The sequence below is a fragment of the Pinus tabuliformis genome, chromosome 5_1 (genome assembly GCF_031772625.1).
Source record: "Pinus tabuliformis cultivar Carrire ecotype Pingquan chromosome 5_1, CPIR1, whole genome shotgun sequence".
In the NCBI taxonomy this organism is placed as follows: Eukaryota; Viridiplantae; Streptophyta; class Pinopsida; order Pinales; family Pinaceae; genus Pinus; species Pinus tabuliformis.
The window spans coordinates 248,031,548-248,054,975 of NC_142305.1; the positions used below are offsets into that span (position 1 = coordinate 248,031,548).

Sequence of the window (23,428 nt, forward strand, 5' to 3'; positions counted from 1 at the left end):
GGTGAGGTGTCCACATGAGAGCATTCTTGAAGTAATGTCCAAGGTAGAGGGTTAACATTAGGAGAGGGTCTGACAAGATGCAAGGTTGCCAAGAAAGGATGGAACTAGAGAGAAGAAACTTTCCAGTGACTTGAGTGTAGTGAGAGTGTGAGGAGCTAACAAAACTGTAAAGCAAATGAAGCTAATGAGGAAGAGATACAGATCAAAAGCTTAACATAAGTGTAGGTTGACATGGAACGACAGAAGAGCCTAATAGCAAAAGATAACTAAAGAGAGAGGAGGGTTGACATTCGACGTGGGATGGCCAACTTGTTGTGGAGATAACTAGCCACTGCACTCGAGCTCTAATTCCAAGTCAAAAAAGTTGGATATATCTTTACCCAAAAGTGATGCTCAGTTGCTGATGCGAGTTGCAATTCAAAGCTAGGAATAGAAAATGTCGGGGCAACTTAATAGACTTGTTAATGAGCTAGCCTTCCTTTTTGAGGAATTCTCTAAGAATGTTGAGAAAGCCAAAGACATGTGATGCCAAGAGAGGAGTACACTATTTTGTGTAAGACACATAAGACTGAGAAAGGTCAAGCTTGCTATTAAGGACTTGGCTCCTTCGCGAGAAATGCCATTGAATTTCCATAGTCCCCAATTTAATAGCGTGAAATGTCTTGCCATACCAAAGAGCTTGCTCCGATTTTGTCGCCAGATGTGATGTAGGTGGTAACCACCAACTTCGTGTTTAAGATCCCCATCAATGGTTGTAGCATTCAACCAGTTGCACGAGGAAACTAAGGCGGGTGAACAGTGTGAAGACCCTTGGCCAACGTGAATGGACTTGTCGCATGGTGGATGTGCAGGGGTGGTACTCCATCTGCAAAGTACCAAATTATAGCATGAGTGGTCCATGTCTTGATGACAAATCATATTCAAACAATTAAGAGAGTGTGCTGCCACTTCCCCAATCATGTGGCTAGGTGGGGGCACTGGTAGCCTGAGAAAATAACAACCATTATTATTTTCATTGCAAATTATAATAATTATAACTTAATTTACAACTAAGTTATAATAAGAATATTTAGACAATCTTTGGAAAAAGAATGATATGGAGTCACGACCAGAAGCTTAGAATCACAAATACGAGAAAATACTTATTTGTGAATCGAACCGAAGACTCGACGGCCCACGCACACTTACTATCTAAACTAAACCCTCAATTTATGTTAAAACCGGGGGTTAAACCCTGTGTTAACGGCTAAAAACCATTGGAGATAATGTTACAGATATTCCTTCAATGGGACCTCAGAGATATAACAATAAAAATATGATAATGACATACTCATGCCCGCTCCTCACCAGAAATGGAGACCCTGCAGCTAAATAGCTTCGGTCGTGCGGTTCACCATCCCAACTTTAGCAGAAAGCAACCATTTCCCTCAACTTACAAGAGATGGAGAATTTCTGCTGTCGCTAAAACTACTCGCCCTGGTTTGTAATTTTAACATTTGGATTTCCATTTAATACTTCTCAATGAAAGGAATTTCCGAGAATTCAAATTAACGTACTCTTGCTGTGATAATTGTGCTTTTTATAAATTTATCCACAGATTGGATTGACCTATTGAATGCTGATAATGAGGATCCCCTGTTACAATAATTTCAATGTTTATGTTTATATTTTAATTGATTTTGTTTTAGGATGTATCGTGTCGTGAAGACATGTTATTGCTGTCATTGTAATTCCTTAGGATAGCTGACGTTCTTTCAATTACATATTAGATATTCATGAATTCCGGTCATAACCTAGTAATGTTGAGTAGGCGTGGAATTTGATTGGCGCTTTTGCCATTAATTTCAGCGTTGCCCAAAGAAAAGATTCCCGGGCCAAATTACTTTAGCAGGTGTGCTTCTGGATGCCTAGAACCTAGCGAGTCGTAAGTTATTTGTATATGATTTTTCCACTATTAAATATAACCAATGCTTTTGGGTTATTTGATCTTGGAATTATACCAAGTCACTCTAAGAAGTTACCCATTCCATGGATATATTTACATATAAATCACATTTCAAAACACAGCCATAACAAAAGTCGTGTTTTATTTTTCGATTGTAATTTTTGTCTGGTCATAGTTGCCACATTTGGGAGAATGACTCGAGTACTTACAAGCATGGCTGACAAGTATCTCGTAATTATGTTCAGTATTACCTTGGGTTGATTACATGGCTCAGTAATTGATCAATTGCAGATTTAAACAAGTACATTATCTAGCGGTGGGCATATACAGCCCGATCGCATTAATGGGCCTATGGCCTGTTCGATATTGGTTGCCTTGACTGAGTATTAGTTGATCAATACTTGCCATACTCGTGAGCATTGGCAAATACTTGCTTGCTAAGTATACACGTCAATACTGTCTGTACTGATGAGTGATTTTTCTTGCATTGTAATGATTGTTTTTACATCTTTTTCAACTTCCTAGTATCCTCAGTCACCTGCCACAGTAATTACAAATTTAATGCCTACCCTTACCTGAACAACACACAGGAAAAAATGATAATGATGAGCGTTTGATTGCTAGAATCTGTCACAACCGTCTAGACCTTGCAATGCAGATTTGACTACGCTCATTAATTAGCTGCTCAGCTCACGAGTGTTGGCTCAAGTTTGACTTTCCACAACACGTTTTCCTTATTCTCCCTCCATCTAATACTGTTTGCTATCAAATTATAAATATGACAAAAAAAACAAGTCCATGGCAATGATAAAAATGTGTAATGAAAGGGAAACAATCTACATAAAGTGATTCAGGAGGGGTTTGTAGATCAACTAAGTCCATGGTTGTTGGAGTCATGCTAAATAGAGAGGTTTAGCCATAAATTGTTAGTATAGGCACGTGGATTTGGATGCTCTATCAACATCAATGTGAAATGCACATTGCAGTGGTCAACCCTCGACATGTATCTCATTAGTTCCCAAATCTTCACTTGGTGTAAAAGTCCTAACCACAAGAGTGAGAACTCGAGGGCAATTTTAGGCAAGCTACCACTGTCACCTTAATCACATCACCTTTCTCACTTTAGGCTAAAGAAGGTCCTAGTCAATGGGGCTTCTCTAAGGTCAACTAAGCTTACTATATGCAATATGAAGTAGGGGCAAGAGAAAGCTTAGCAACAAAAAATAAAAAGAAAAATGTTTTGAGATTTTGTAATTTTGGATGTGGATGAAAGGGAAAACAATGCTTTACAATGGTTGGGTATCTCGTCATGATGCAGTCTTAAGGGGGAGATCTTCAAAGGATCGGGCTAATTGGGCTGTCAAAACAATATTTGAGTCCTAGATTTAGCATCCCAAACATCACAAAGGATTCGGAAGGGAGGGGCTTTGAAGAATAAGTCAACTAGGGAGTGTACCTTGTTTATGAGGGATTGAATGTTGCTTTTGTTCACCGGGAATAATAGGACAAGGATTCTTTCACTAAGGCAAAGTAATAAGAAGGGTTTATGAATACATTCTCCAACGTAGCTATACCACACATCTATGGTGCCCAAGTGACTTTGATAATTCCAAATTTGCAATAGAGGTTAGCCAATATACACCAAGAATATATGCCACATTTTTACAACATTGATCATCCATTTCACAAAGGTTAGGCAAGGATAAGACAATTCTATTCCAAAGCTTGGGAGCTCTGTCACTCGGACTTTATGAATGAGAGAGTAAACCCTTATATAGGTTTCAATTCAATCTCTTCTTACCATAAGCAATGATTTGTTTTCTAGATCCATTAGTCCTCCAAGGAACAAGAACAAAATAAATATCTCAACAAGTTGATTACTAAAAGTGACAACAAGTTTGTTGAAATCCACAATTTCCTCCAAGTAATTACCACAAAATACCCAAGGAAAACAATACAATATAGGTCTCAAGTAACTAACTCCAATAGACAAGTGAAATAATGATAAAATATGGAGTTAGTTAGCAATCTCCTCCAAGAATAGAGCTAGAGAATGGGACATCTCCTTTGGATGAGGGTTTGACCATGCCAAGTCTCCAACAAATGATGAAGTAATCCTCCACCAAGTGCACCCTCCTAGAAACGTGTCCCATGTGTGAAGCAAGTCTCAAGATGATGGGATGTCCTTAAATGATTGGTAAAAGATGTGGTGAAATTTTTCCTGTGACAGATTTTAAAAGCACCATAATTGTGTCAAATTTTGCCTAAATTTATATTATGACTACATTTTTGGAAATCCCATGGTGACTCCACATCTAATGGTGTTGATCCAGCACAATTTTCGGCACTTTCTCAAAATATAACTACTGCTGAAGTTGACCACTCTCACAATGTATTAAGTAGCCAACTCCATCCACATGTGTGGCTTCAAATGTTAGGTTGTCCCATGAAATGTAATTAGGAATGCATAGTAGAAGCTCCATGTGTCAATGTATCATCATTCTAAGGGGGAAGAAATGGTAGAAGATTGAGTGAATGCCTTCCATATGTGGAGACCCTCAATAAAATAACATGAAAACATGTACAATGTAACCCCCTCAAGTGGATTTCCTCTTCATCATGACGAGAGATGAAGTGATGCATCAAGAGGTGGAGTGCCCAAGAGCAATGTGCCACAAGTCAACAAGGCTCAAGCTCCAAGGTGTAGGCAACCCAAAAATATGTGCAACAAACACTTCAAGTGGCATATATTGCTCCAAAAAGGAACAACTATCGAAGAATCAAGGCAAGTGTAGTGTATCTCATAAAAGTAGGTTGACCCCCATAGATCAAGGATCAAATCAATAAAAATACTCCAATATCTTCCTCATACATAAGGGACCTATCTCCAATAATCAAATGGCCTCAAATCACATGAAGAACGTCCACATGTGTTGAAGAGTAGGAGCAATCCATGAGAACATGGTGTAATTCTATCATAAAGTACAATCAAAATACGACAATGAAACTAAGCACTCTAGCAATGAAGCCCATCTATGCAACAAACAAGCTTGAAATACCATGTAGGAATGGAATACTCCCCAAGTTCGAGTGTCTATCTCATTAGATAGCATAACGTGTCATGATAGACACATCAAACCCTAGGGTGCCCTCATCAAATATGCTATGCCATCAATCATCATCCATGAGTTGAAAAGCATTTGAATCTATGCCAAAGTGCCAATGCCACATCTAGTGAAGTAAGATCATCTTGTAAAACTTGTGACCAATCTCCTCTAGTGCTTTAGGCAAGTTCATGATTTTTATTACATGTCACAATGAACTAGATAATACCACAATGCCCAAGACAAGGGACACAACACCTTAGGGAACACTTGCCACAATTAGCAAGGTAGAATCATGATTCCTTAGGTAGTCAATCTCTCAAGATCTGAAAAGTATCTGTATCATGAAGTCAACTATTGAAAATGTATTAATCTTTAAAGATAAATGCCCAAACCATGCTAAGTTAGCCTCATGAATCATAAGTTGCTCCATCAAAACGTCAAATAGTGCATATGAAATCAATGTGGCAAGAGGGGGAATGCCCCAAGTATGTAGTTGTCTATTGCATCAAACATCATTTTACGAGCAAATAGACTTGTAAAGTGGTAGGGTGCTCTTGTACAAGAGAAACATCTCATCATGTATAAGGAAGCTATCATCATCATCAACAAGGTTGATCCATCAAGACAAGGCATGTAATATGACGACAAGAACATTAATAGCTAGACCATCCATTGACACCAAGGAGTGGACACTAATATGTGAAAATTTCTGAATCTACACATCAGAAATCCTACTTCAGTCACTGGTTTATCATCTCCTACTTGTTTTTACATTCAACAAGTTATTTAATTATTTAAACAATGATGAAAAACACTAATGTAGACTACACTGACACACAGATCATAAATTGAAATAGATACGAGACAAACACACAAGGGACACGGTTATTTTTGGACAAACGTCCCTGGAAAAACCCAATGCGGGAAAGCCGGTGTAGCAACTCTGAGGGTTTCCTATTATTAAGCAGTAGTTCTGAGTACAACTCTGGATGCCCTCTCGGCAATCCAGTTACAAAGATTAAATATATTGGCAGAAACTTAAGTGAGATTACCTCACTTCACTCAGCAAAATCCCTCCGATCCGGCAACTAAACTGACTATCCCCAGCTACAACTGCACTGCCCCTTCGCAGTAGATGCGTGGGCCTGCGTGGAGCACTCTGAGACTTTGCGTCAGCTCTGCGCTGCCTCCTCTGCCTCTCGCAGCTCTGACATTAGCCTTCTCGGTTGATCTTGCTGCTCCCCGGTTGAATTCAGACTTTTGCAGGAGGGCAGCTCTTCCCTTGCACTGGCACTGCGTCAAGCAATGCGTGGGCCCTCCTGGCCCAGTGTCAGCCTCCCTTGGTCCGTGTTGCCTCCTCTGGCGTATCTCTGCCTCTCTCTGCTGAGTATTCGGGGTTCCGGAGAAGATCCTCCAACCCCAACTATCCCTGCCCCTCTGCTGCAACTCAAATCACTTGTTCGACTTTTTTAGCAAACCTCGCCCTAGAAAAAATCGAACTGACTGATCACTTGGTGTATCTCCAACTGACTCTCAAGCCTCCTCTTATACTTTTCCTATTGATGAATCAATGGCCAAGATTAAATTCCTAGTCAACGACTAAGATTAAAATAGACTTGACCCTCGTCTCTTAGAAGCTTCTCACCCATATTTTTATTTTCCTAAGTTTAGACTTAGGAACCCCATTAAAAATATTTATTATTTTAATAACTCACAATCTGGGCAGAATTTATCCAAACGATTTCTGGGTCTTCTAGATCTTATGTATTCTAACCCCTCCACAAAATTTCAGAGCTAGAGCACATGCAATGCTACCCAAAATCAGCATTCCCTCTTAACGAGGAATGTGCTCTAGCAATACTTCCCAACAGAAGTATCACACTGATCCATGACATCAGTATCACATTGATCCACGACATCGGTATCACACTGATCCACGACATCGGTATCACACTGATCCACGACATCGGTCCTCTGTGCTGTTGATGCTTGGTCTGCTGCCCTTCATCCACTACACTACTGCACCTTGTACTGCTGTCCATGACACTGCCACTACCACTGCTGCATTTGTACTACAATTCCCTCTCAAAATGCTGCATCATGCTGTCCATAACACTGCCACTACTAACTGTTGCACTGCAAATCAGTTGCTGGGAAGTAAGCAACTGAAAATCCACCCAAAAAACTAACATGTTGGTCAGTCCAGATGCCTTGTGATGCCGAAGCTACTTGTGCTGCTAATCTGTGCTAACCCTCTACTGCTACTGCGCTGCTGCAATCTGCTTTGTGCCTCCTGCACTGTTGCAACCTCCACTGCGCTGCTTCAGACTCTAGCACTCTAGCTCTGTAACTGTTGCTCCATCATCCCTCGCACCAATTGACTCCTGTCATTTTGCTACTGTCGTTAAGGGCTCCTGTAGCCGTATGTGATCCAAGAGTTTGGGCACCTCAAGGATCCTGCCCCTAGTGTAGTCCTCCCGACGACAGTTCTATGTTGCCCCACCTCTTCTCCGAAGGTGCATGAGCACTCATGGCCAATGTTGCACGAAGCGGGGACGTTTTTTGGAAGCGGGGACGCGGAAGTGTCATTTTCCAAAAATCTAGGAAGCGAAGCGTCTGCTATATATATATATATATATTTTGCATTTATACTCAAAACAAACATCCCAAATACCAAATTAGTTGTAGAAGACATGAAAACATGCATATTTTTGCATAAATCAAGATAGATATAACATCCATTGTACATTAATGATTAATTATTCGAGCATCAACCATTTAGATGCATCAACCATCTAGAATCTAGATTCTTCTCCTCTTGTCTAGCCTTTGCCTCTACCTCGATTGTCTAGGGATATTAGTCAACATTGCCCAATTTTGATCAAACTACCTAATTCAAGACTTAAAATATGGTAGAAAAAGCTTAACATGCTTGATCGATGATTTTGACTTGATTGAAAGATAATTTTCTGCTAAGGGCATGCCGCATGACAAAGGAGTTCAACAATTAACACCACCAACACTAGGGTACATATAGGGCTTGGTGCTCTTGATTAAATGCTAATCGCATACCTTCATACTTGATATAATCTAATGAAATGCCACAATCCCATTGATCCTGAATTCCTGAAAATTGTTAAGTCTGCTGAATTTTGAATAGGATATGAAATTCTATTTTCTCCATATGAAGTCCAATGAGGCTGGAACCACTCTCAGACATCCTGAGTCATTTCATGGTAATGTTAAAAATTGAAGTAAAAGGATGAAAATGAAAAATAAAGGAGAATGTCACTTTTACTTTAAGAATTTAACATTACCATGAGGGAGCATCTGCTATATTTATATTTTTTTTGCCTTCATTTGTCACCCTAACCCAAGGTGGACCCACCCCCAACAAGCAAACTCACCTAAAATTAAATTTTTTTTTGAAAAAAAAACGATTTTCTAAACGCTTTTCCGGAAGCATACGGGAAGCGTACGCTTCCTCCTCCGAAGCGCCATATGAAGCGTGCTTCGGCGCTTCCATACCACGCTTCTGAATTTCCAGGAAGCGGCAAAAAATTCCGACCAAGCTTCCTAGGTGCTTCCGTACGGGACGCGCTTCGGGGCTTGGAACCTGGGGGGGGGCGCTTCGTGCAACATTGCCAATGGCATAATCGTCATCCTCGCCTTCTCTGTTAGCTTTCGCTGGAGCAGCCTTCGAGTCAGAGTTCTCTTCCTTGCCCTTCTTTCGTGGGAACTGAGTGGTGAAATGTCCTAGTTGCCCACACCTAAAGCATTTGACTTTTGTTATATCCTTTTTCTTCCTCTTTTGTTGCCCTTGTTGTCTCGATGATGTGAGAGCTACATCCTCCTCCTCCTCCTTCTTGGTTCTGACTCCTTTGCCGCTACTTCCTGCCTTGGTTAACCGCCTGATCTCTTCCTGTCGAAGAGCTGCCCACATCTCCTCCCAACTAGGAAGAGCAGCCCTGCCCAAAATGCTCTGGACAAAGTTCTCCCAGTCTTAAGTGATTGCATTTAGGGCAGTCTTGACCATGAACTCAGGATCTGGTGTAGACCCCATGGAAGTCAACTGGTCTCGAATCCCTTGCAACCTGAGAAGGAAGGGATCAATTTCTTCTCCCTTCTGCATCTGGTACTGTCTTAGCTAGTTCTCCAATAGTGTCTTCCGTTGAACGAAAGACCCTTGGTATAAGGTGGTTAACGCCTCCCACATCTCCCTTGTTGTTTCCTTCTCAGCAGTGTGTGGGACCGCATGTTCTTTGACCCCGTCTAGAATCATGCACTTAGCCTTCGCCTGGGCTTCCTCGTACTTCTTTAGTAGATTAGCATCGACCGGAACAACAACTACTTTCAAGGCATAGTCCTTGATGCGATGTTTGTCTACGATTCCCAGGATCATGGCCTTCCAGATGACAAAATTGGATGCTCCATCCAATCTGTCCTGATCCCCCAGTGGTCTCTCAGTCCATTGACCGCCATCTCTAATAAAAAAAGAACTGGTTCTATTCTCCCTCTCCTGTTGCTCCTCCAGCAAGACTCGGATCTGGATTTGTTCGATGCTAGAAATCCTCTAAGGAACAAGCTCCTCTAGACTCCCTATGAGTCCTGATTTCCTTCACTGAAATCCTCCCGCCAAATGTCGAATCACTCCTCTTCAATCCTCCTTTGTTGCCGCAACCTGGATCTAGATTTCTTTGGCCAGAAACTTGTCAAGGCAGTGACTCCCTCTACCTAGGCTTTGTCTCCACAGACACTATTCTGCACCAACAACAACAACGTCCCACCAGCTCAGATCGAATCTGCACTGCTCCTCTAGCCCGACAACTGACTGATTTGAGCCTTTCAGGCTCTGCGCTGACCTAGAGAGCTGACACAGTCACTGCGTGAGCTCCTCTCGGGTACTGTGTCACCCTCTACAGGCTCGAAATGCTGATGCAGGCACTGCGTGAGCCTCTGCGTCACTTCTCTGGCTCTGCGTCACTCCTTCAGCTGCTCCTTTGCCTCTGAAACAACGCTGTCACTTGGGACAGCTGCTTCTCTGCAGCAAATTCACTGGATCTCCCGGCTGATGTCTTCAGTGTCCTATGATCTGCAATGCTCTGATACCATGTGAAAATTTCTGAATCTACACATCAGAAATCCTACTGCAATCACTGGTTTATCATCTCCTACTTGTTTTTACATTCAACAAGTTATTTAATTATTTAAACAATGATGAAAAACACTATTGCAGACTACACTGACATACAAATCATAAACTGAAATAGATACGAGACAAACACACAAGGGACAACGTTATTTTTGGACAAACGTCCCCGGACAAACCCAATGCGAGAAAACCGATGCAACAACTCTGAGGGTTTTCTATTATTAAGCAGTAGTTTTGAATATAACTCTAGATGCCCTCTCGGCAATCCAATTACAGAGATAAAATATACTTGCAGAAACCTAAGTGAGATTACCTCACTTCACTCGGCAAAATCCCTTTGATTCGACAACTGAATTGACTATCCCCGGCTACAACTGGGTTGCCCCTTCGTAGTAGCTGCATGGGCTTGCGTGGAGCACTCTGAGACTCTGTGTCAGCTCTGTGCTGCCTCCTCTGCCTCTCGCAGCTCTGACGTTAGCCTTCTTGACTGATCCTGCTGCTTCCCATCTGAATTCAGACTTCTGCAGGAGGGCAGCTCTTCTCCTTGCTGACACTGTATCAAGCAATGCGTGGGCCCTCCTGGCCCATCATCAAGCAATGCGTGGGTCCTCCTGGCCCAGCATCAACCTCCCTTGGTTTGCGCTACCTCCTTTGGCGTATCTCTACCTCTCTTTGTTGAATATTCGGGGTTCTGGAGAAGATCCTCCAATCCCAACTATCCTGCCCTTCTGCTGCAACTCAAATCACCTATTCGACTTTTTCAGCAAACCTCGCCCCAGAAAAAATCGAATTGACTGATCACTTGGTGTATCTCCAACTGACCCTCAAGCCTCCTCTTATACTTTTCCTGTTGATGAATCAATGGCCGAGATTAAGTCCCTAATCAACGGCTAAGATTAAAACAGACTTGATACTCATCTCTTAGAAGCTTCTCACCAATATTTTTATTAATACCCATTAATATTTTTATTTTCCTAAGTTTAGACTTAGGAACCCCATTAAAAATATTAATTATTTTAATAACTCACAATCCGGGCGGAATTTCTCCAAACGATTTCTGGGTCTTGGAGATCTTATGTATCCTAGCCTCTCCACAAAATTTTGGAGCTAGAGCACATCCGATGCTACCCAAAATCAACATACTATCCATATGAGCATCAAGTGTAAGTACGAAGAGGGAACTAAACCACCATATGAACTACTGAACCAACATCTTATGCAACATCAAGAATAATTAAGAGGGGCCACAACCATCACCATGCACTACCAAGATGTACTATTTCCAAGTGAAAAACTAAAGGTCTTATTACCCACCAGAATGGGTAACCCCATAGGAGAAAAATTTCTCCTACATTGGACAACCAGCCAGCTAGCAACCTCTAATATTCACTTCTTGATGATGATATTCCATGTGCCTCTTCCATCTGCATTAGCCACATACCTCTCGCCATCCATAATTTCATCTTGGATGAAGGTGGACTGCTATTCAGAAGGTACTTTGATTCATTTTGCAATTGGGTGCTTATACTTGTTTGTTTTGGGCATTTAGTATGGATAATGGGGTGATCTAGAAGATTGACTGATCTTGAACATAAATCTGTTCTCTTACCTTACCAGGGGGTTTAATCTTTAGCCCTAGTCTAGTGGGACCTCCCTTAAGGCCTTAGAGTTATATGAGGGGCACTATTTGGAAAACCCGAATTGAGGTACGTGTTCAATTTCCCCTACACCATACTTGACATTTTCCATCTCACAGTACAAAACCCTTATGTACCACCTCCATTCTTTGGGTCTAACTTGTCATTGGTTCATTGGGATTTGGCACTCTTATCCACATCCTTGAGTAGGGTCGGGAAACATTGTTTTGGAGGTTGATGCAGCTAAATGAATGAAAAAGCATAATATGGCCACAATGAAAGAAAAAGAAGAAAATCAAAATGCAAAGGATGGTTGGGACATAAGTTAGCACGTGGGAAAGGGCCTAGCATGAGTTCTACCCTCCTTAATAGCCATCACCCAATTCTTGATCACTTGATGCTCTATCTTATCAAAAGGAACCCTTGCATATCCCAACCCTGCTCAACAATAAACTACCTCATCTTAAGGGGTAAAATAAAATGCTACATCATAAGGAGCAAGCTTCTAACCCTTGAGCTATGCACCATAATATAAAGCATTATAAAAAAGAAGTAAAAGGCACACTAGAGGGGTGGAAAAAGCAGGTCGAGCGGGCTAAGTCATGCCTCTATGATTGCTCTCTCCATTTACATCTATACACTCAGGATATGGACTCCCCCATTAATTGGTCCCCTTGACCATGGCACTTGGCCATGAAGCCTTTTCGCCTTCATTTCCACTCATTTACACTTACACCTATTGATTGAGAGGTTGACCTTGGAAATGCCACCTCCCTTTAGGGTCTGGAAGCTCCTAATAAGGTTTACCATTAGCCATCTCTATCAAGGTAGGAAACACCTTTACGAGACTTGGTCTAGTTGGATATCGGAAGGTGATCCAAGTTTTAAGTATTAATGCGCGCTTAACGTGCAAGTTTGGTCCACTTAGATGCTTATATGATCTTTTTTTAAACACGAAAGAGTACTGGTTATATTAATCTGTGCCCGGTCGTGGCTAAAAACGGGAGAATTACATTTGCATTACAGTGCCAATGCTGGGCTTCATAAGCTGCAAGAGAAGTTTGTCTAACCTAGCCCAATCTCTTCAAAATTTCAAATCTATGTTGCAGGAAACATGGGTAGGAGGGCGTTTCCGTACGAAAATGAGTACGAAACGCTGAAACGCGTTTGGTACGGCCCTGAAACGTGTTTCAGGCCGTACTGCCACGTTTCACGAAACTGAAACGTGGCCAGTACGGCCTGAAACGCGTTTGAGGGCCGTACGACCCACGTTTCAACATTTACTTGTGTTTTTTTAATTTTTATTTATTTATTTTCTAATCTATTCTTACGTTAGCCTAGTGACTTCTAGTTGCTTCCAGATGCTTGTCTAAAGTTATAAAAGTGAACTTTTGCCCTAGTGTTGATATGCAGTTCATGGTAATGTTACCATGTTAAATTCTTAAAGTAAAAGTGATATTCTCCTTTATTTTTCATTTTCATCATCTTACTTAAATTTTTAACATTACCATGAAATGACTCAGGATGTTTGAGAGTGGTTTCGCCGTCATTGGATTTCATATCGAGAAAGTAGAATTTTAGATCTCACTCAAAATCCAACAAACTTATCTGTTTTTCAGGATTTCAGGATTGGGAGGATTGCAATGTTTCCATTGGATTTTATCATGTACTAGGGTATGGAACTTGTATTTAATCGAGAGAACAAAGCCCTCTATGCAGGGGAGACTCCCAATAATCAAGAGAATGTAGGGTACTAGGGTATGAAACTTGTATTTAATCAAGAGCACTAAGGTCATTCGACTATGTAGGAGGAAACTCCCAATCAAGCACGAGACAAAAATTTAGAAATTTCTCGTGGCTGATTTTGGATATTTCTATTTTCATTATGTGATTATTCATGAGTAAATGTGATGTAAATTTAGATACTTATAGTTTATGCATTGACAATTGACAATTTTATCATAATGTAATAAATTAGAATGTATCATATATGCTTTATGATTGCACATATTTCTTAAATGTTAAATGTCCTAATATATATATATATATATGTATTCGCGTTTCCCCGTTTCCAAAATTTGGGGAGGTCGCGTTTCGTATCGCTTCCCGTTTCGGAAACTCGTACCCGTTTCCCCGTTTCGTGCAACCTTGTTTCAAATCAGGACTGGACAACTACTACTATGCTAGTATAGACTTTACAGAATTGCGATAGGAGCAAAATACATTTAAAACTAGTCATTTAGAACAGACTAATCATCTGGGACTGCAAGACATTTGAGGTCGAAGCCACGACTTTCTTCTGCTGGTGGGGAGTTTTGCTTGACAAATTGAATTTGGAGGTCCTCAAGCAAGCTTTTAAGTGCCCCAACTTCATTTTCGAGCTGGTCAATTTTCTTGCTTTACTCCACGTTCAGCTCCTGCATCTCACTTGCCTCGATCCTTTGATGCTAAAGGAGCAAATGCAACTCGACGATGTCAGCTCTTAATTCAGCATGCTCACTCGTACATGTTCCATAAGTAGGGGAGAGTAAGTGGCTAGAGGAGGGCATTTTTCCCAATTATGCACAATGTGACCAATCACCCTGCCCGAGCGTGGACGATAGCATCCCTAGAAACCAAAATCCATGGCAAATAACAGTATGAGACTTCCCCCCCGGCTTCTGGTCGCTTTCGAAGGCACTAAGAACTTAACATAATTCCTTAACGAATTCCGCCCACCAGAGCAAACCAGATTTACTTGCGGAAAACTCTCCCTATATTGGGGGTAGGGGCATCCCCCATCCACTGAGACCATCCAGTTGCAACTCGAACCCTGCCGAAGATACCTATCAATATCAACCCACAGGACAAAGCCGAACACCTTCACCATGCAGAATTTCGAACTGTAACCCCACGATTTATAGACTGAGCTGAACAGGAGCCTCGTACAATGCAAAGAAGCAACCTGCGTGCCTCCAGGATCCCACTGTGTTTCCATAATTACATTATTATACGAAGTGACCTTCACCTCACACATCTGAGCCTTCAAGCGGGTGAACCATCTGATTTGAACTAGGAGGAGTAAATGCGGCTCGCTCTTAGAGGGGTTTCACATGGAGTTCACTTGATCATTCCGGTAATGGACCCAAGTACGAGGGACGAATTAGATATTTCCCACACTTAACCTTTCAGCCATGCCAAGTGGCTTCACATGCACTGAAATTCGACTGCCTCGTGTTAGGGGAGGTGAGAGGGGAGGATTCAAACGATGCCAGATGGAAGATAAGAGAGGGGAAGCCTAGTGGAGGCGGGGAGGGAGGGTGGGCGCGACCAAGGAGAGGGAGGGGGAGGTTTTAGTTTTAATTTCCATTTGCACCTTGCTTAGGGACTTTGGGAAGAGTACCTTAGTTGAGGAGTGGAACTTTGACATAGAAATAGAGACAACCATTCTTAAACTTAGGGGATGGATAGGAAACCCTCAATTCCATTGACCATAGTATGGCCTTCGTTCAGTTGGCAAGCATTATTGGCTTGTATATCCACTTCCATATTTAGGCCTCTTAGTATATGAAAAAAATTGTAATTTCTCAAAGGGAGGGAGCATGCCAAGGGCTCTTTTGAGAATCTGATTGAGCTTGTTATTTTGGGCTGAAGAGTTGGAGCTCATGTGCTTTATGACCAAGAATGAGTCACCCAGAATTTTCACTTCCTTAATTCCCCTTTGATGAGCTAAAATTAGCCCAAGATATAAGCCATATGCTTCTGCTTGGTTGTTGGTCTTCATTCCCAAGCCCCAAGCATAATGATCAACTATTATTCCTTAATGAGAATCCCTCCCCCTCTTGCCATTCCATATGCTTATATGATCTTAGTCTCTAATGAATGGTTTCTTTCACTAGAGTTTAAGTTGGTCTTATCAAGTGGTCCACAATAGCCTAGGTATTGAGGGCACCCACTTCACATGTACCTAGGCCTTTCAGAGAGATTTATGACTTAGAAGATGCAACATTTCCCACTTACATAAGAGTGTTGGGCAATTGTGATGACTTGAGCAAATGATGCATATCTTGGAGCACCCCTAGGACCCAAGACACTGATCTTCTTTGACCTAATACAAAGGATTCTTGATGATTTGCACCACTGGACCCAACGTGCCCCTAGGTTGGCCTTGACACTTTTTGATGGGTAGGCCATGATTTAGAGCCCTGTTATTGCTCAAACTAGTAGGGGTCCTAAAAGGGGATCTTTGAAGGGCTACCACTAGGTCAAGGGAAACAATGGAGCAATAGCCCACTGTCACTTTGGCTAAGGCTCCCTACTCTTTACGTCCTTTCATCGATGGGAGGAGACTTGTTATAAATAAGGATCACGAAATTGAATGGATCAGTGATAGGATGAGAGGTGATCCTAAAAGCCTATTCACAAGAGAGGCTCAAATTTATGGTTTTCTTGTCTTGAAAGCAAGATGAAAGGCTTTGTAGGAAGGGCTTAGGGGAATTCTAAGAGCTAGGGTTTGAGTATATGACTTGTTAAGAAGATTCTTAGCTCCTAAAATCCTTGTGGAAACTTGGCTTCCAAGTGGTCTTTGTGAAATTGGCTTTAATACGTTGTAGGACCACATGGGACCAAGTGGACCTAGTTTAGGTCAAGGGGATGGGGTTTAGCAACCAATGATATACTTGACCTAATCAGGGGGGGAGAAGGGGATCATGGAAGGAATTTTCAATGAAGATAATGCAATGATCCCAGTGAGGTTTCTAGCCTAAGGAAACCAGGGGCAAGAATCAATCTTCATGCTAGGGCTTCCGATATCTCAAGATCCCACCATCGAAATCTCATGAAATTTGGAGGTCTTCATGAGGACACACCAACGCAGTTGTGGACTAAAATACAAAGTGTTTGGATGGCTAGATTGTGAGATAATTGACACCTGAGGAGTCCTAGAGGACTAGACCTGGAGAAAAGGAGAGGGGAGAAGGAAAATAGGTTTAAGGTGATCAACTTCCGGTGGGCCAGTGCCTAATCCTTTGGGGCGATTCGGAGTCAAGAGTAATTATGACTATGGACATTGAATTTTCTATGTCAAGGAGGCCTCAAAGACAACTTCGCATAAGAGTGAAAGCAACTTCAAGAACTTTATACTTCATTTTGCAAAATTGATGGCTTATCAAGATGAATTTCAATGGATAAGCATCTCTAGGAACATTCATTCATAATACATGGCCCATACATGAAGCATCACTATCTAGAAACCGGATTTCCACAATTTCGCATAAATGGGTGTAGTAAATTAGCCCTAGTATAGCGAAATCCCAACAACAATGTATGTGATAGAAATAGAAGAGAAAATAACATTAAATTGCACTTACATGTATTAAGTGTATATCCAACCATCAAGAATTTGACAATCAAGAAGCTCCAAGATAAGAGAAAATAATTCAAACATCAAAATTCATTCCATGCTCCAAAATTCATCCTCCAAGAAGGATAGCGAAATTCTCAAGAGAGATACAAGTCCAATCCAAGTGATGATGCTAAAATGAATTCACATCACTTGTATTTATACACTTCTAATGAGTTCAATTTAGCTAATTAGGCCTACATTAGCCCCTAAAATAAAATAATGTGCAAAATAACGCTTTTGGTGACAAGCCCACCAAACTAGCTCATAAACAAAAGAATAAGCCTCTCAAGGGGTCGAATGATCAATAGTACATGTCGTTGGGCCTTCTAAGAGGCCTAATGAAGTTGATAGGTGCCATAATGAGAAATATGACTCCCAAAAGTAGTGGATAACGGGTTGCCCCCTTGTTCTCTAAATAATAGACCTGTGGTGTGTTAATTTTTCAGATTGTTCTATGTTGTTTCAATTACTTCAGCCCAAATCAAATTTTCATTTAGCAATGCATCCAATTATTAACAATATTTCCAATCATAAACAGTAATTGAAGATAGAACAATATATGCAATGACAAAGCAGACAATAGCACAACCACAAGAGACACCAGGTTGGTCAAACACTGAGGGAAAAACCCCACCATGGGGGAAAACCCTTTCAAATCTTCTTCTTATTAGATTGTCATAAAATGTTTCAGCAAAGAGTACAATGAGCCCAATACATAATCATCAACAAAGATTTATCCAATACAAATCAGAAACAAACTTCCAGAATTAATGTACAATAGAGAGAAACTTTCCAGCCTGCGGTCAATTGCGTCAACTGTCAAACCCTGGTTGAGAACCCTAGTCGCACTCATGAAGATAATTCGAGAGCGATTGTGTCTCCCCGATCGCTCCTTGAAGAGTTGAAAGTGAGCGGTTGGGGTCCAAACCTCCCAGAACTGCTTTTGAGCCCTAGTCGCTTCCTTCAGGTTGTTATGCAAGTGACTGTGGCTTCCTAGTCACTTTGGAGCACTGCGAGTGAGCGATTGCAATCAAATTTGTCCTGTGACGAGCGTGCGACCGGAGAATAGAAAACCTAGACATGTGTGAGCCTCAGACCTATAATTTCGGACCTTGCTTGAAACTTCCTCTGTTAGACCTGTGTGAACCAAACAATAGAATAAGAGAAGAGAATGCTTGATGATGGTGTTCCAATGAGCTTGAGGTCTCTTGTATTTATAGGCTTCCATGAGGGTCCACTTGATGTTGAGGCCGACCTGTCCAATTGTACTTATGTGTGAGGCTGCCCTGTCCCAATGTACATGTGAGGGTTTATAAATTTAAAAACCAACTTCTTCTTGTCCAAATGGGGTGATCTTTAGGTCGATTTTGGTCCTCTCGAAAAGAGGAATCCAATGCAATCATCATCTTTATCATATGAGTTGTCCAATGTGGAATTTGACCCTAGTTGCATAAATTAACACTCCCTCTCAACTAGGAAGAATTCCACCTGCCAATATCATCTTGTCATGTCGTGTCCATCTCTGCTCAACTCTATCTGCTGAAACATTCTCGAATCTAAAAGAAGAAGAATTGGGGAGCATTAGCTTCCACCCTCTATCTCATGGGGGAGTCACATATCTCAACCCCATATCGAGCAATAGGATATCCAAATGCACAGGGGAGCACATCTCAACCCTGGAATCACATCGGGGAGCTCATTCTCAACCCGGAACCACAAAGGGGAGCAAATCTCAACCCAATCCTATTGCTTGCCAATTTTTCCATCAATGACCCTCAAGAGTCATGAGGTAGAACACTTGCATCATAATCAACTTGGGTTGTACACCCCAAGTACACTCTCAACCCGTTGGCCAAATGGGGAGCGATATTCCCAAGAAGCTTGGCTTGTGGGTATGATGCCAACTGGGGTATACTTTGCATAGACCAGATAGGGGAGCAACATCTCCAATCCTATGTGTAAATTGGGGAGTAGCATCTCCAACCCTATGGGTAACAGATAGGGGTAATACCCTATTGTCTAGAGATCCCGCAACCCTAGGAGCCCTCTATCTCAATTCCTTACCCTGGGAGCTCAACAAGGGGAATGAGTTCACTCAGTGTCCTTGATCAACGCAACCCCTTATCATGAGGGGTCAAATCCATCAGTCCAAGCTGTTCTCTAAATACCAAGGACTTCCCTTTCGGCAAAGCATTGGTGAGAATATCCGCAATCTGCTCATCTATCGATAAGTGATGGAGTTTAACGACTCCTCTCTGCACCATGTCCCAAATGAAGTGATATCAGATCTCTATGTGCTTGGACTTGTCATGAAATATGGGATTCTCTACCAGACAAATCCCACTCTTATTGTCGCAATATATCACTGTAGTATCTAGGACCTGCTCAAATAACTCTCCAAAGAGCTTCCTTAACCAAACTGCTTCGCAGCTAGCCATGCTAGCGGCGATATACTCTGCCTCGGGTGCTCAATGCTACGGACTTCTGCTTCCCACTCATCTAGGATATCATGGCAGATCCAAGATTAAAACAACATCCAGACATACTCTTCCTGTCGATAACATTTCTTGCCTAGTCAACATCGGTGAATCCATGAAGTCGAACATCTCCAGCATAATATCTCAGACCAAGTGTGATCGTCCCATGCAAATATCTCAAGATGTGTTTGGTAGTGATCCAATGTGCATGGAGAGGCTCGGTCATGAATTGACTCAGCGTGTTCACTACATAGCATATGTCTGGATGGGTTTTCACTAGGAACATCAGAACCCCAATCAACTGTCTAGACTCTATACTCAGATGGATTCTCCAAATCGGGTCGTGCAACTTCTCCACATAACTTCTTGAAGTTCTTTTCCATCGGTGTGGCCATGTACTTGAATTCTGTCATTCCATATCTTTCTAACAACTTCACAACATATTTTCCTTGTGAAAGGAAAATCTCATCGGGTCTTTGTCACACCTCAAGACCTAGAAAGTAGTGCATGAGTCCAAGTTACTTCATCTCGAATTCAGAGGCTAGCTCCCTCTTGCACTTGATCATCAGAGGCTCACTACCTGTTAAGAATATATTGTCAACATATAAAACCAAAATCAACGAAATGTCTTGGACTACCTTGAAGTAGAGGTTGGGATTGACATTGCTTCTTGTGAGTCCCAGCTTCACCAAATAACTGTCTATGTGGGCGTACCATTCTATGGGGGTTTGCTTTAATCCATACAATGCCTTCTTCGACCTGCAAACATGTGTCTTTTGATCCTTTACTTCAAATCACTGTGGCTGTTCAACATACACTTCTTCTTGTAACATGCCATGGAGGAATGCAGTCTTTACGTCCATTTGATGAAGAGTCCATCCTTGACTTGCGGCAAGGGCTATTATTGAACGAATGGTTGTGTATCGAACCACAAGTGCAAATATATCATCATAGTCTTCTCCCTCTTTCTGGGAGAAACCTCGAGCCACAAACCTTGCCTTCTATTTCTCAATGCTACCATCAATTCCATGCTTGATCTTGAATAACCACTTTGAAGTTACCACAAATTTCCCCTTTGGTCTCCACACAACATCCCATACATCATTCTTCGTAATCAATTCATATTCCTCGGCCATAGCATCTTTCCAAACTTGTTCTTGTTGGACACAGATTGTCATTGATGTCAATATGGCAATATTCAAGAGGAGGAGACAGAGCAAAAGGAGCCAAGAGGAGCGGACCAAGCCAGAGGAGCCACATATATCGGAGGAGTGCCAGAGCAAGAGGAGCCATATCGAAGGAGTGTCAGAGCAAGAGGAGCCATCGGAGGAGCTACAGGAGCAAATAGAGTGGACCGAGAGGAGCAGATGGAGCAATATATATGGAGCAAATGGAGAAAATGGACCGAGAGGAGCAGATGGAGCAAGAGGAGCCAAGATGAGCCATATATATATTACAAACAAATAGGGCCATCGGAGTCATATGATTGAAGCCTTGGGAGTCATTTCTTTTTTTATACAGACTCCTTAAATCATTTTACAAGTGCTATATCGAATATCTCTGTTTACACAAAGAATACAAAATATTTCCCCTTAGGTGGGAGAGTGGCGGAGTTGAAAGAATATTAATTTTGGTCCAGACCCATATCGGGTCCGGAAACCAAATATCGCATCGGAGGAGAGACCTCGGAACCGCCGAAGTGTATGCTCCGAAATCCCGGAGCCGAAGTATTATGAAGTACAGCGGATAAGGATTTCGGGTCCGAAATCAATTTCGCATCGGAGGAGTGGAGCCTTTCGCAATCACCGAAGTGTATGCTCCGACAGACCGGAGCCGAACCATTATAAAGGGGAGCATAAAGTAATATCGGGTCCGCAAAGGCCTTTGGGACTGTTAAGTGTAAGCTCCGACTGTCCGGAGCCGAAATATTATAAAACAGAGCCTAAAGGAGCATCGGGTCCGCAGACCCATTACATTACAAATCTGCCGATAGGGAACTGCCGATAGGCCGGACCCGAAATCTCTTTAGAAGGGAGCTTAAAGTAGTGTCGGGTCCGCAGACCCTTTGTGTTACAAAGTCGCTGAGGTGAACTCGCCGAATTGACGGAGCCGAAATTTGAATAGGCTGGATCGTAAAAGGGTGTCGGGTCCGTCGCATCGGAGGAGGCTGTTCTATTGTTTACAGCAAACGCCGATGTTCATCGGACCCGAAACAATATTAAAGGGAGTCTAAAGAGCATCGGGTCCGCTCCTCATCGGAGGTCGGAGTAAAGGGATTTATTGTGATCGCCGAAATCCGGACTCGCCGATAACTATAAAGGCAGGCGGATAAGATTTGAAATCCGCGAATGATCATTTGAGCGGATTTACATGGGTTCCTGTGTAGTAATGTATATGTGACCGAAATCTTTATAAAGGGGTTTTATAATGTTTCCCATATATTATATGTGGCTGCGGGTTTAAGCCTTAAGACATATATTGAAACGCTTGTGTTGATTGTATGTGTGGACACGGTTGGGCGGTGGCTTCCGATAGACATAAAAGCGGCAATAAAAGGGTGGCTCTGATTCTATAAGTGTGGCGGGTTGATTAAAGCGCTAGGTGATGGTTGATTAAAAGGCTCGGTTGGTGGCTTCCAATGGTTGATTAAAACGCTCGGGTGGTGGCTTCCGATGGGTGATTAAACGCCTCCGATAAAGCCTGTAAGAAAAAATAAAGAAAGCAAAGAAATGGAAGCCGAAGTGTCAAGCGATCAAGTGAGGAGGAAGCCAAAGAGCCAGCATGTAAGAGGAAACGAATGGACAGGGGCATGGAGCATATAAAAGCAGCAAAAACAGAGAACTGTGTTGTCGTTGGTGGATGGCATAACTTGAGCATGAGATAGTGGAAGCAGCAGAAGAAAAGGGGGCAACAGAAGCAGTGGAAGCTGAAAAGAGCGCAGCAGCACACCAGTGTATACCAAAGAGGTTGGAGCCTCAGAATTGAAAAGGATTGAAGTCCTTGGGAGTTGGTGCTCCTAAGTCCAAGATTGGTGTCTTGGCAAAATAGAGTTGGTGCTCAGGAGGTTGGAGCCTCACCAAAGTCCAAGTTGGAGCTTGGCAACCAATTGTGACATTCTATTTATTGTATTTATTTTACTGCACAGTTATATTAATAAAAGCATTTATTCCTGCTGTTCATTTTGTGTTCTGAACATACATGTTTTAACTAGTAAAACAATAGTGAGAAAAAGAAATACTGATTCACCCCCCTCTCAGTATTTCCAACAATTGGTATCAGAGCCAAGTTTCTTCATTCTAGCCTAACAGCTTGAAGAAGGATCAGCAACCATGATGAGAAATCATGAAGCATCAGGAAAACCTCCTCTGTTCGATGGCACTAACTTTGGTTTTTGGAAGAAAAGAATGACTTACTATTTAATGTCCCTTGGACCTGAAGTCTGGCATTTTTGTCAAACTGAATACCAAGCGACTTCCACTCTTCCAACAGACCAAGACGAGAGGAAAGCCTACATTGCAAATGCAAAGGCCATGAACTCCATCACTAGTGGAATCACTGATTCCGAGTTTACAAAAATCATGCACTGTAACTCTGCCAAAGAAATGTGGGAGAAGCTAGTTAGCTTGTACGATGGAGACTCAAAAGTAAAAAAGGCAAAGCTTCAAACTCACAGAAGACAATTTGAAAGTTTGAAGATGGAAGAGGAAGAAGATATTGCAGCATACCT

The 23,428-nt window shown here is 41.9% G+C and overlaps 1 protein-coding gene across 5 annotated transcripts in view; it reads left to right on the top strand.

Annotated features, from left to right (window-relative positions):
- The first annotated feature begins 1,278 nt into the window (after positions 1 to 1,278).
- Positions 1,279 to 23,428, top strand: part of LOC149164337 (NF-kappa-B inhibitor-like protein) — a 202,672-nt gene continuing 180,522 nt past the window's right edge. For all 5 annotated transcript variants that reach the window (XR_016260686.1, XR_016260687.1, XM_089432057.1 and 2 more), the window contains exon 1: positions 1,279 to 1,479. Coding sequence is in view for 3 of the 5 variants with exons in the window: in XM_089432057.1 (XP_089288183.1) it covers positions 1,353 to 1,479 (127 nt within the window). In the remaining 2 variants the exon portion in view is untranslated. The remainder of the gene's footprint in view (positions 1,480 to 23,428) is intronic.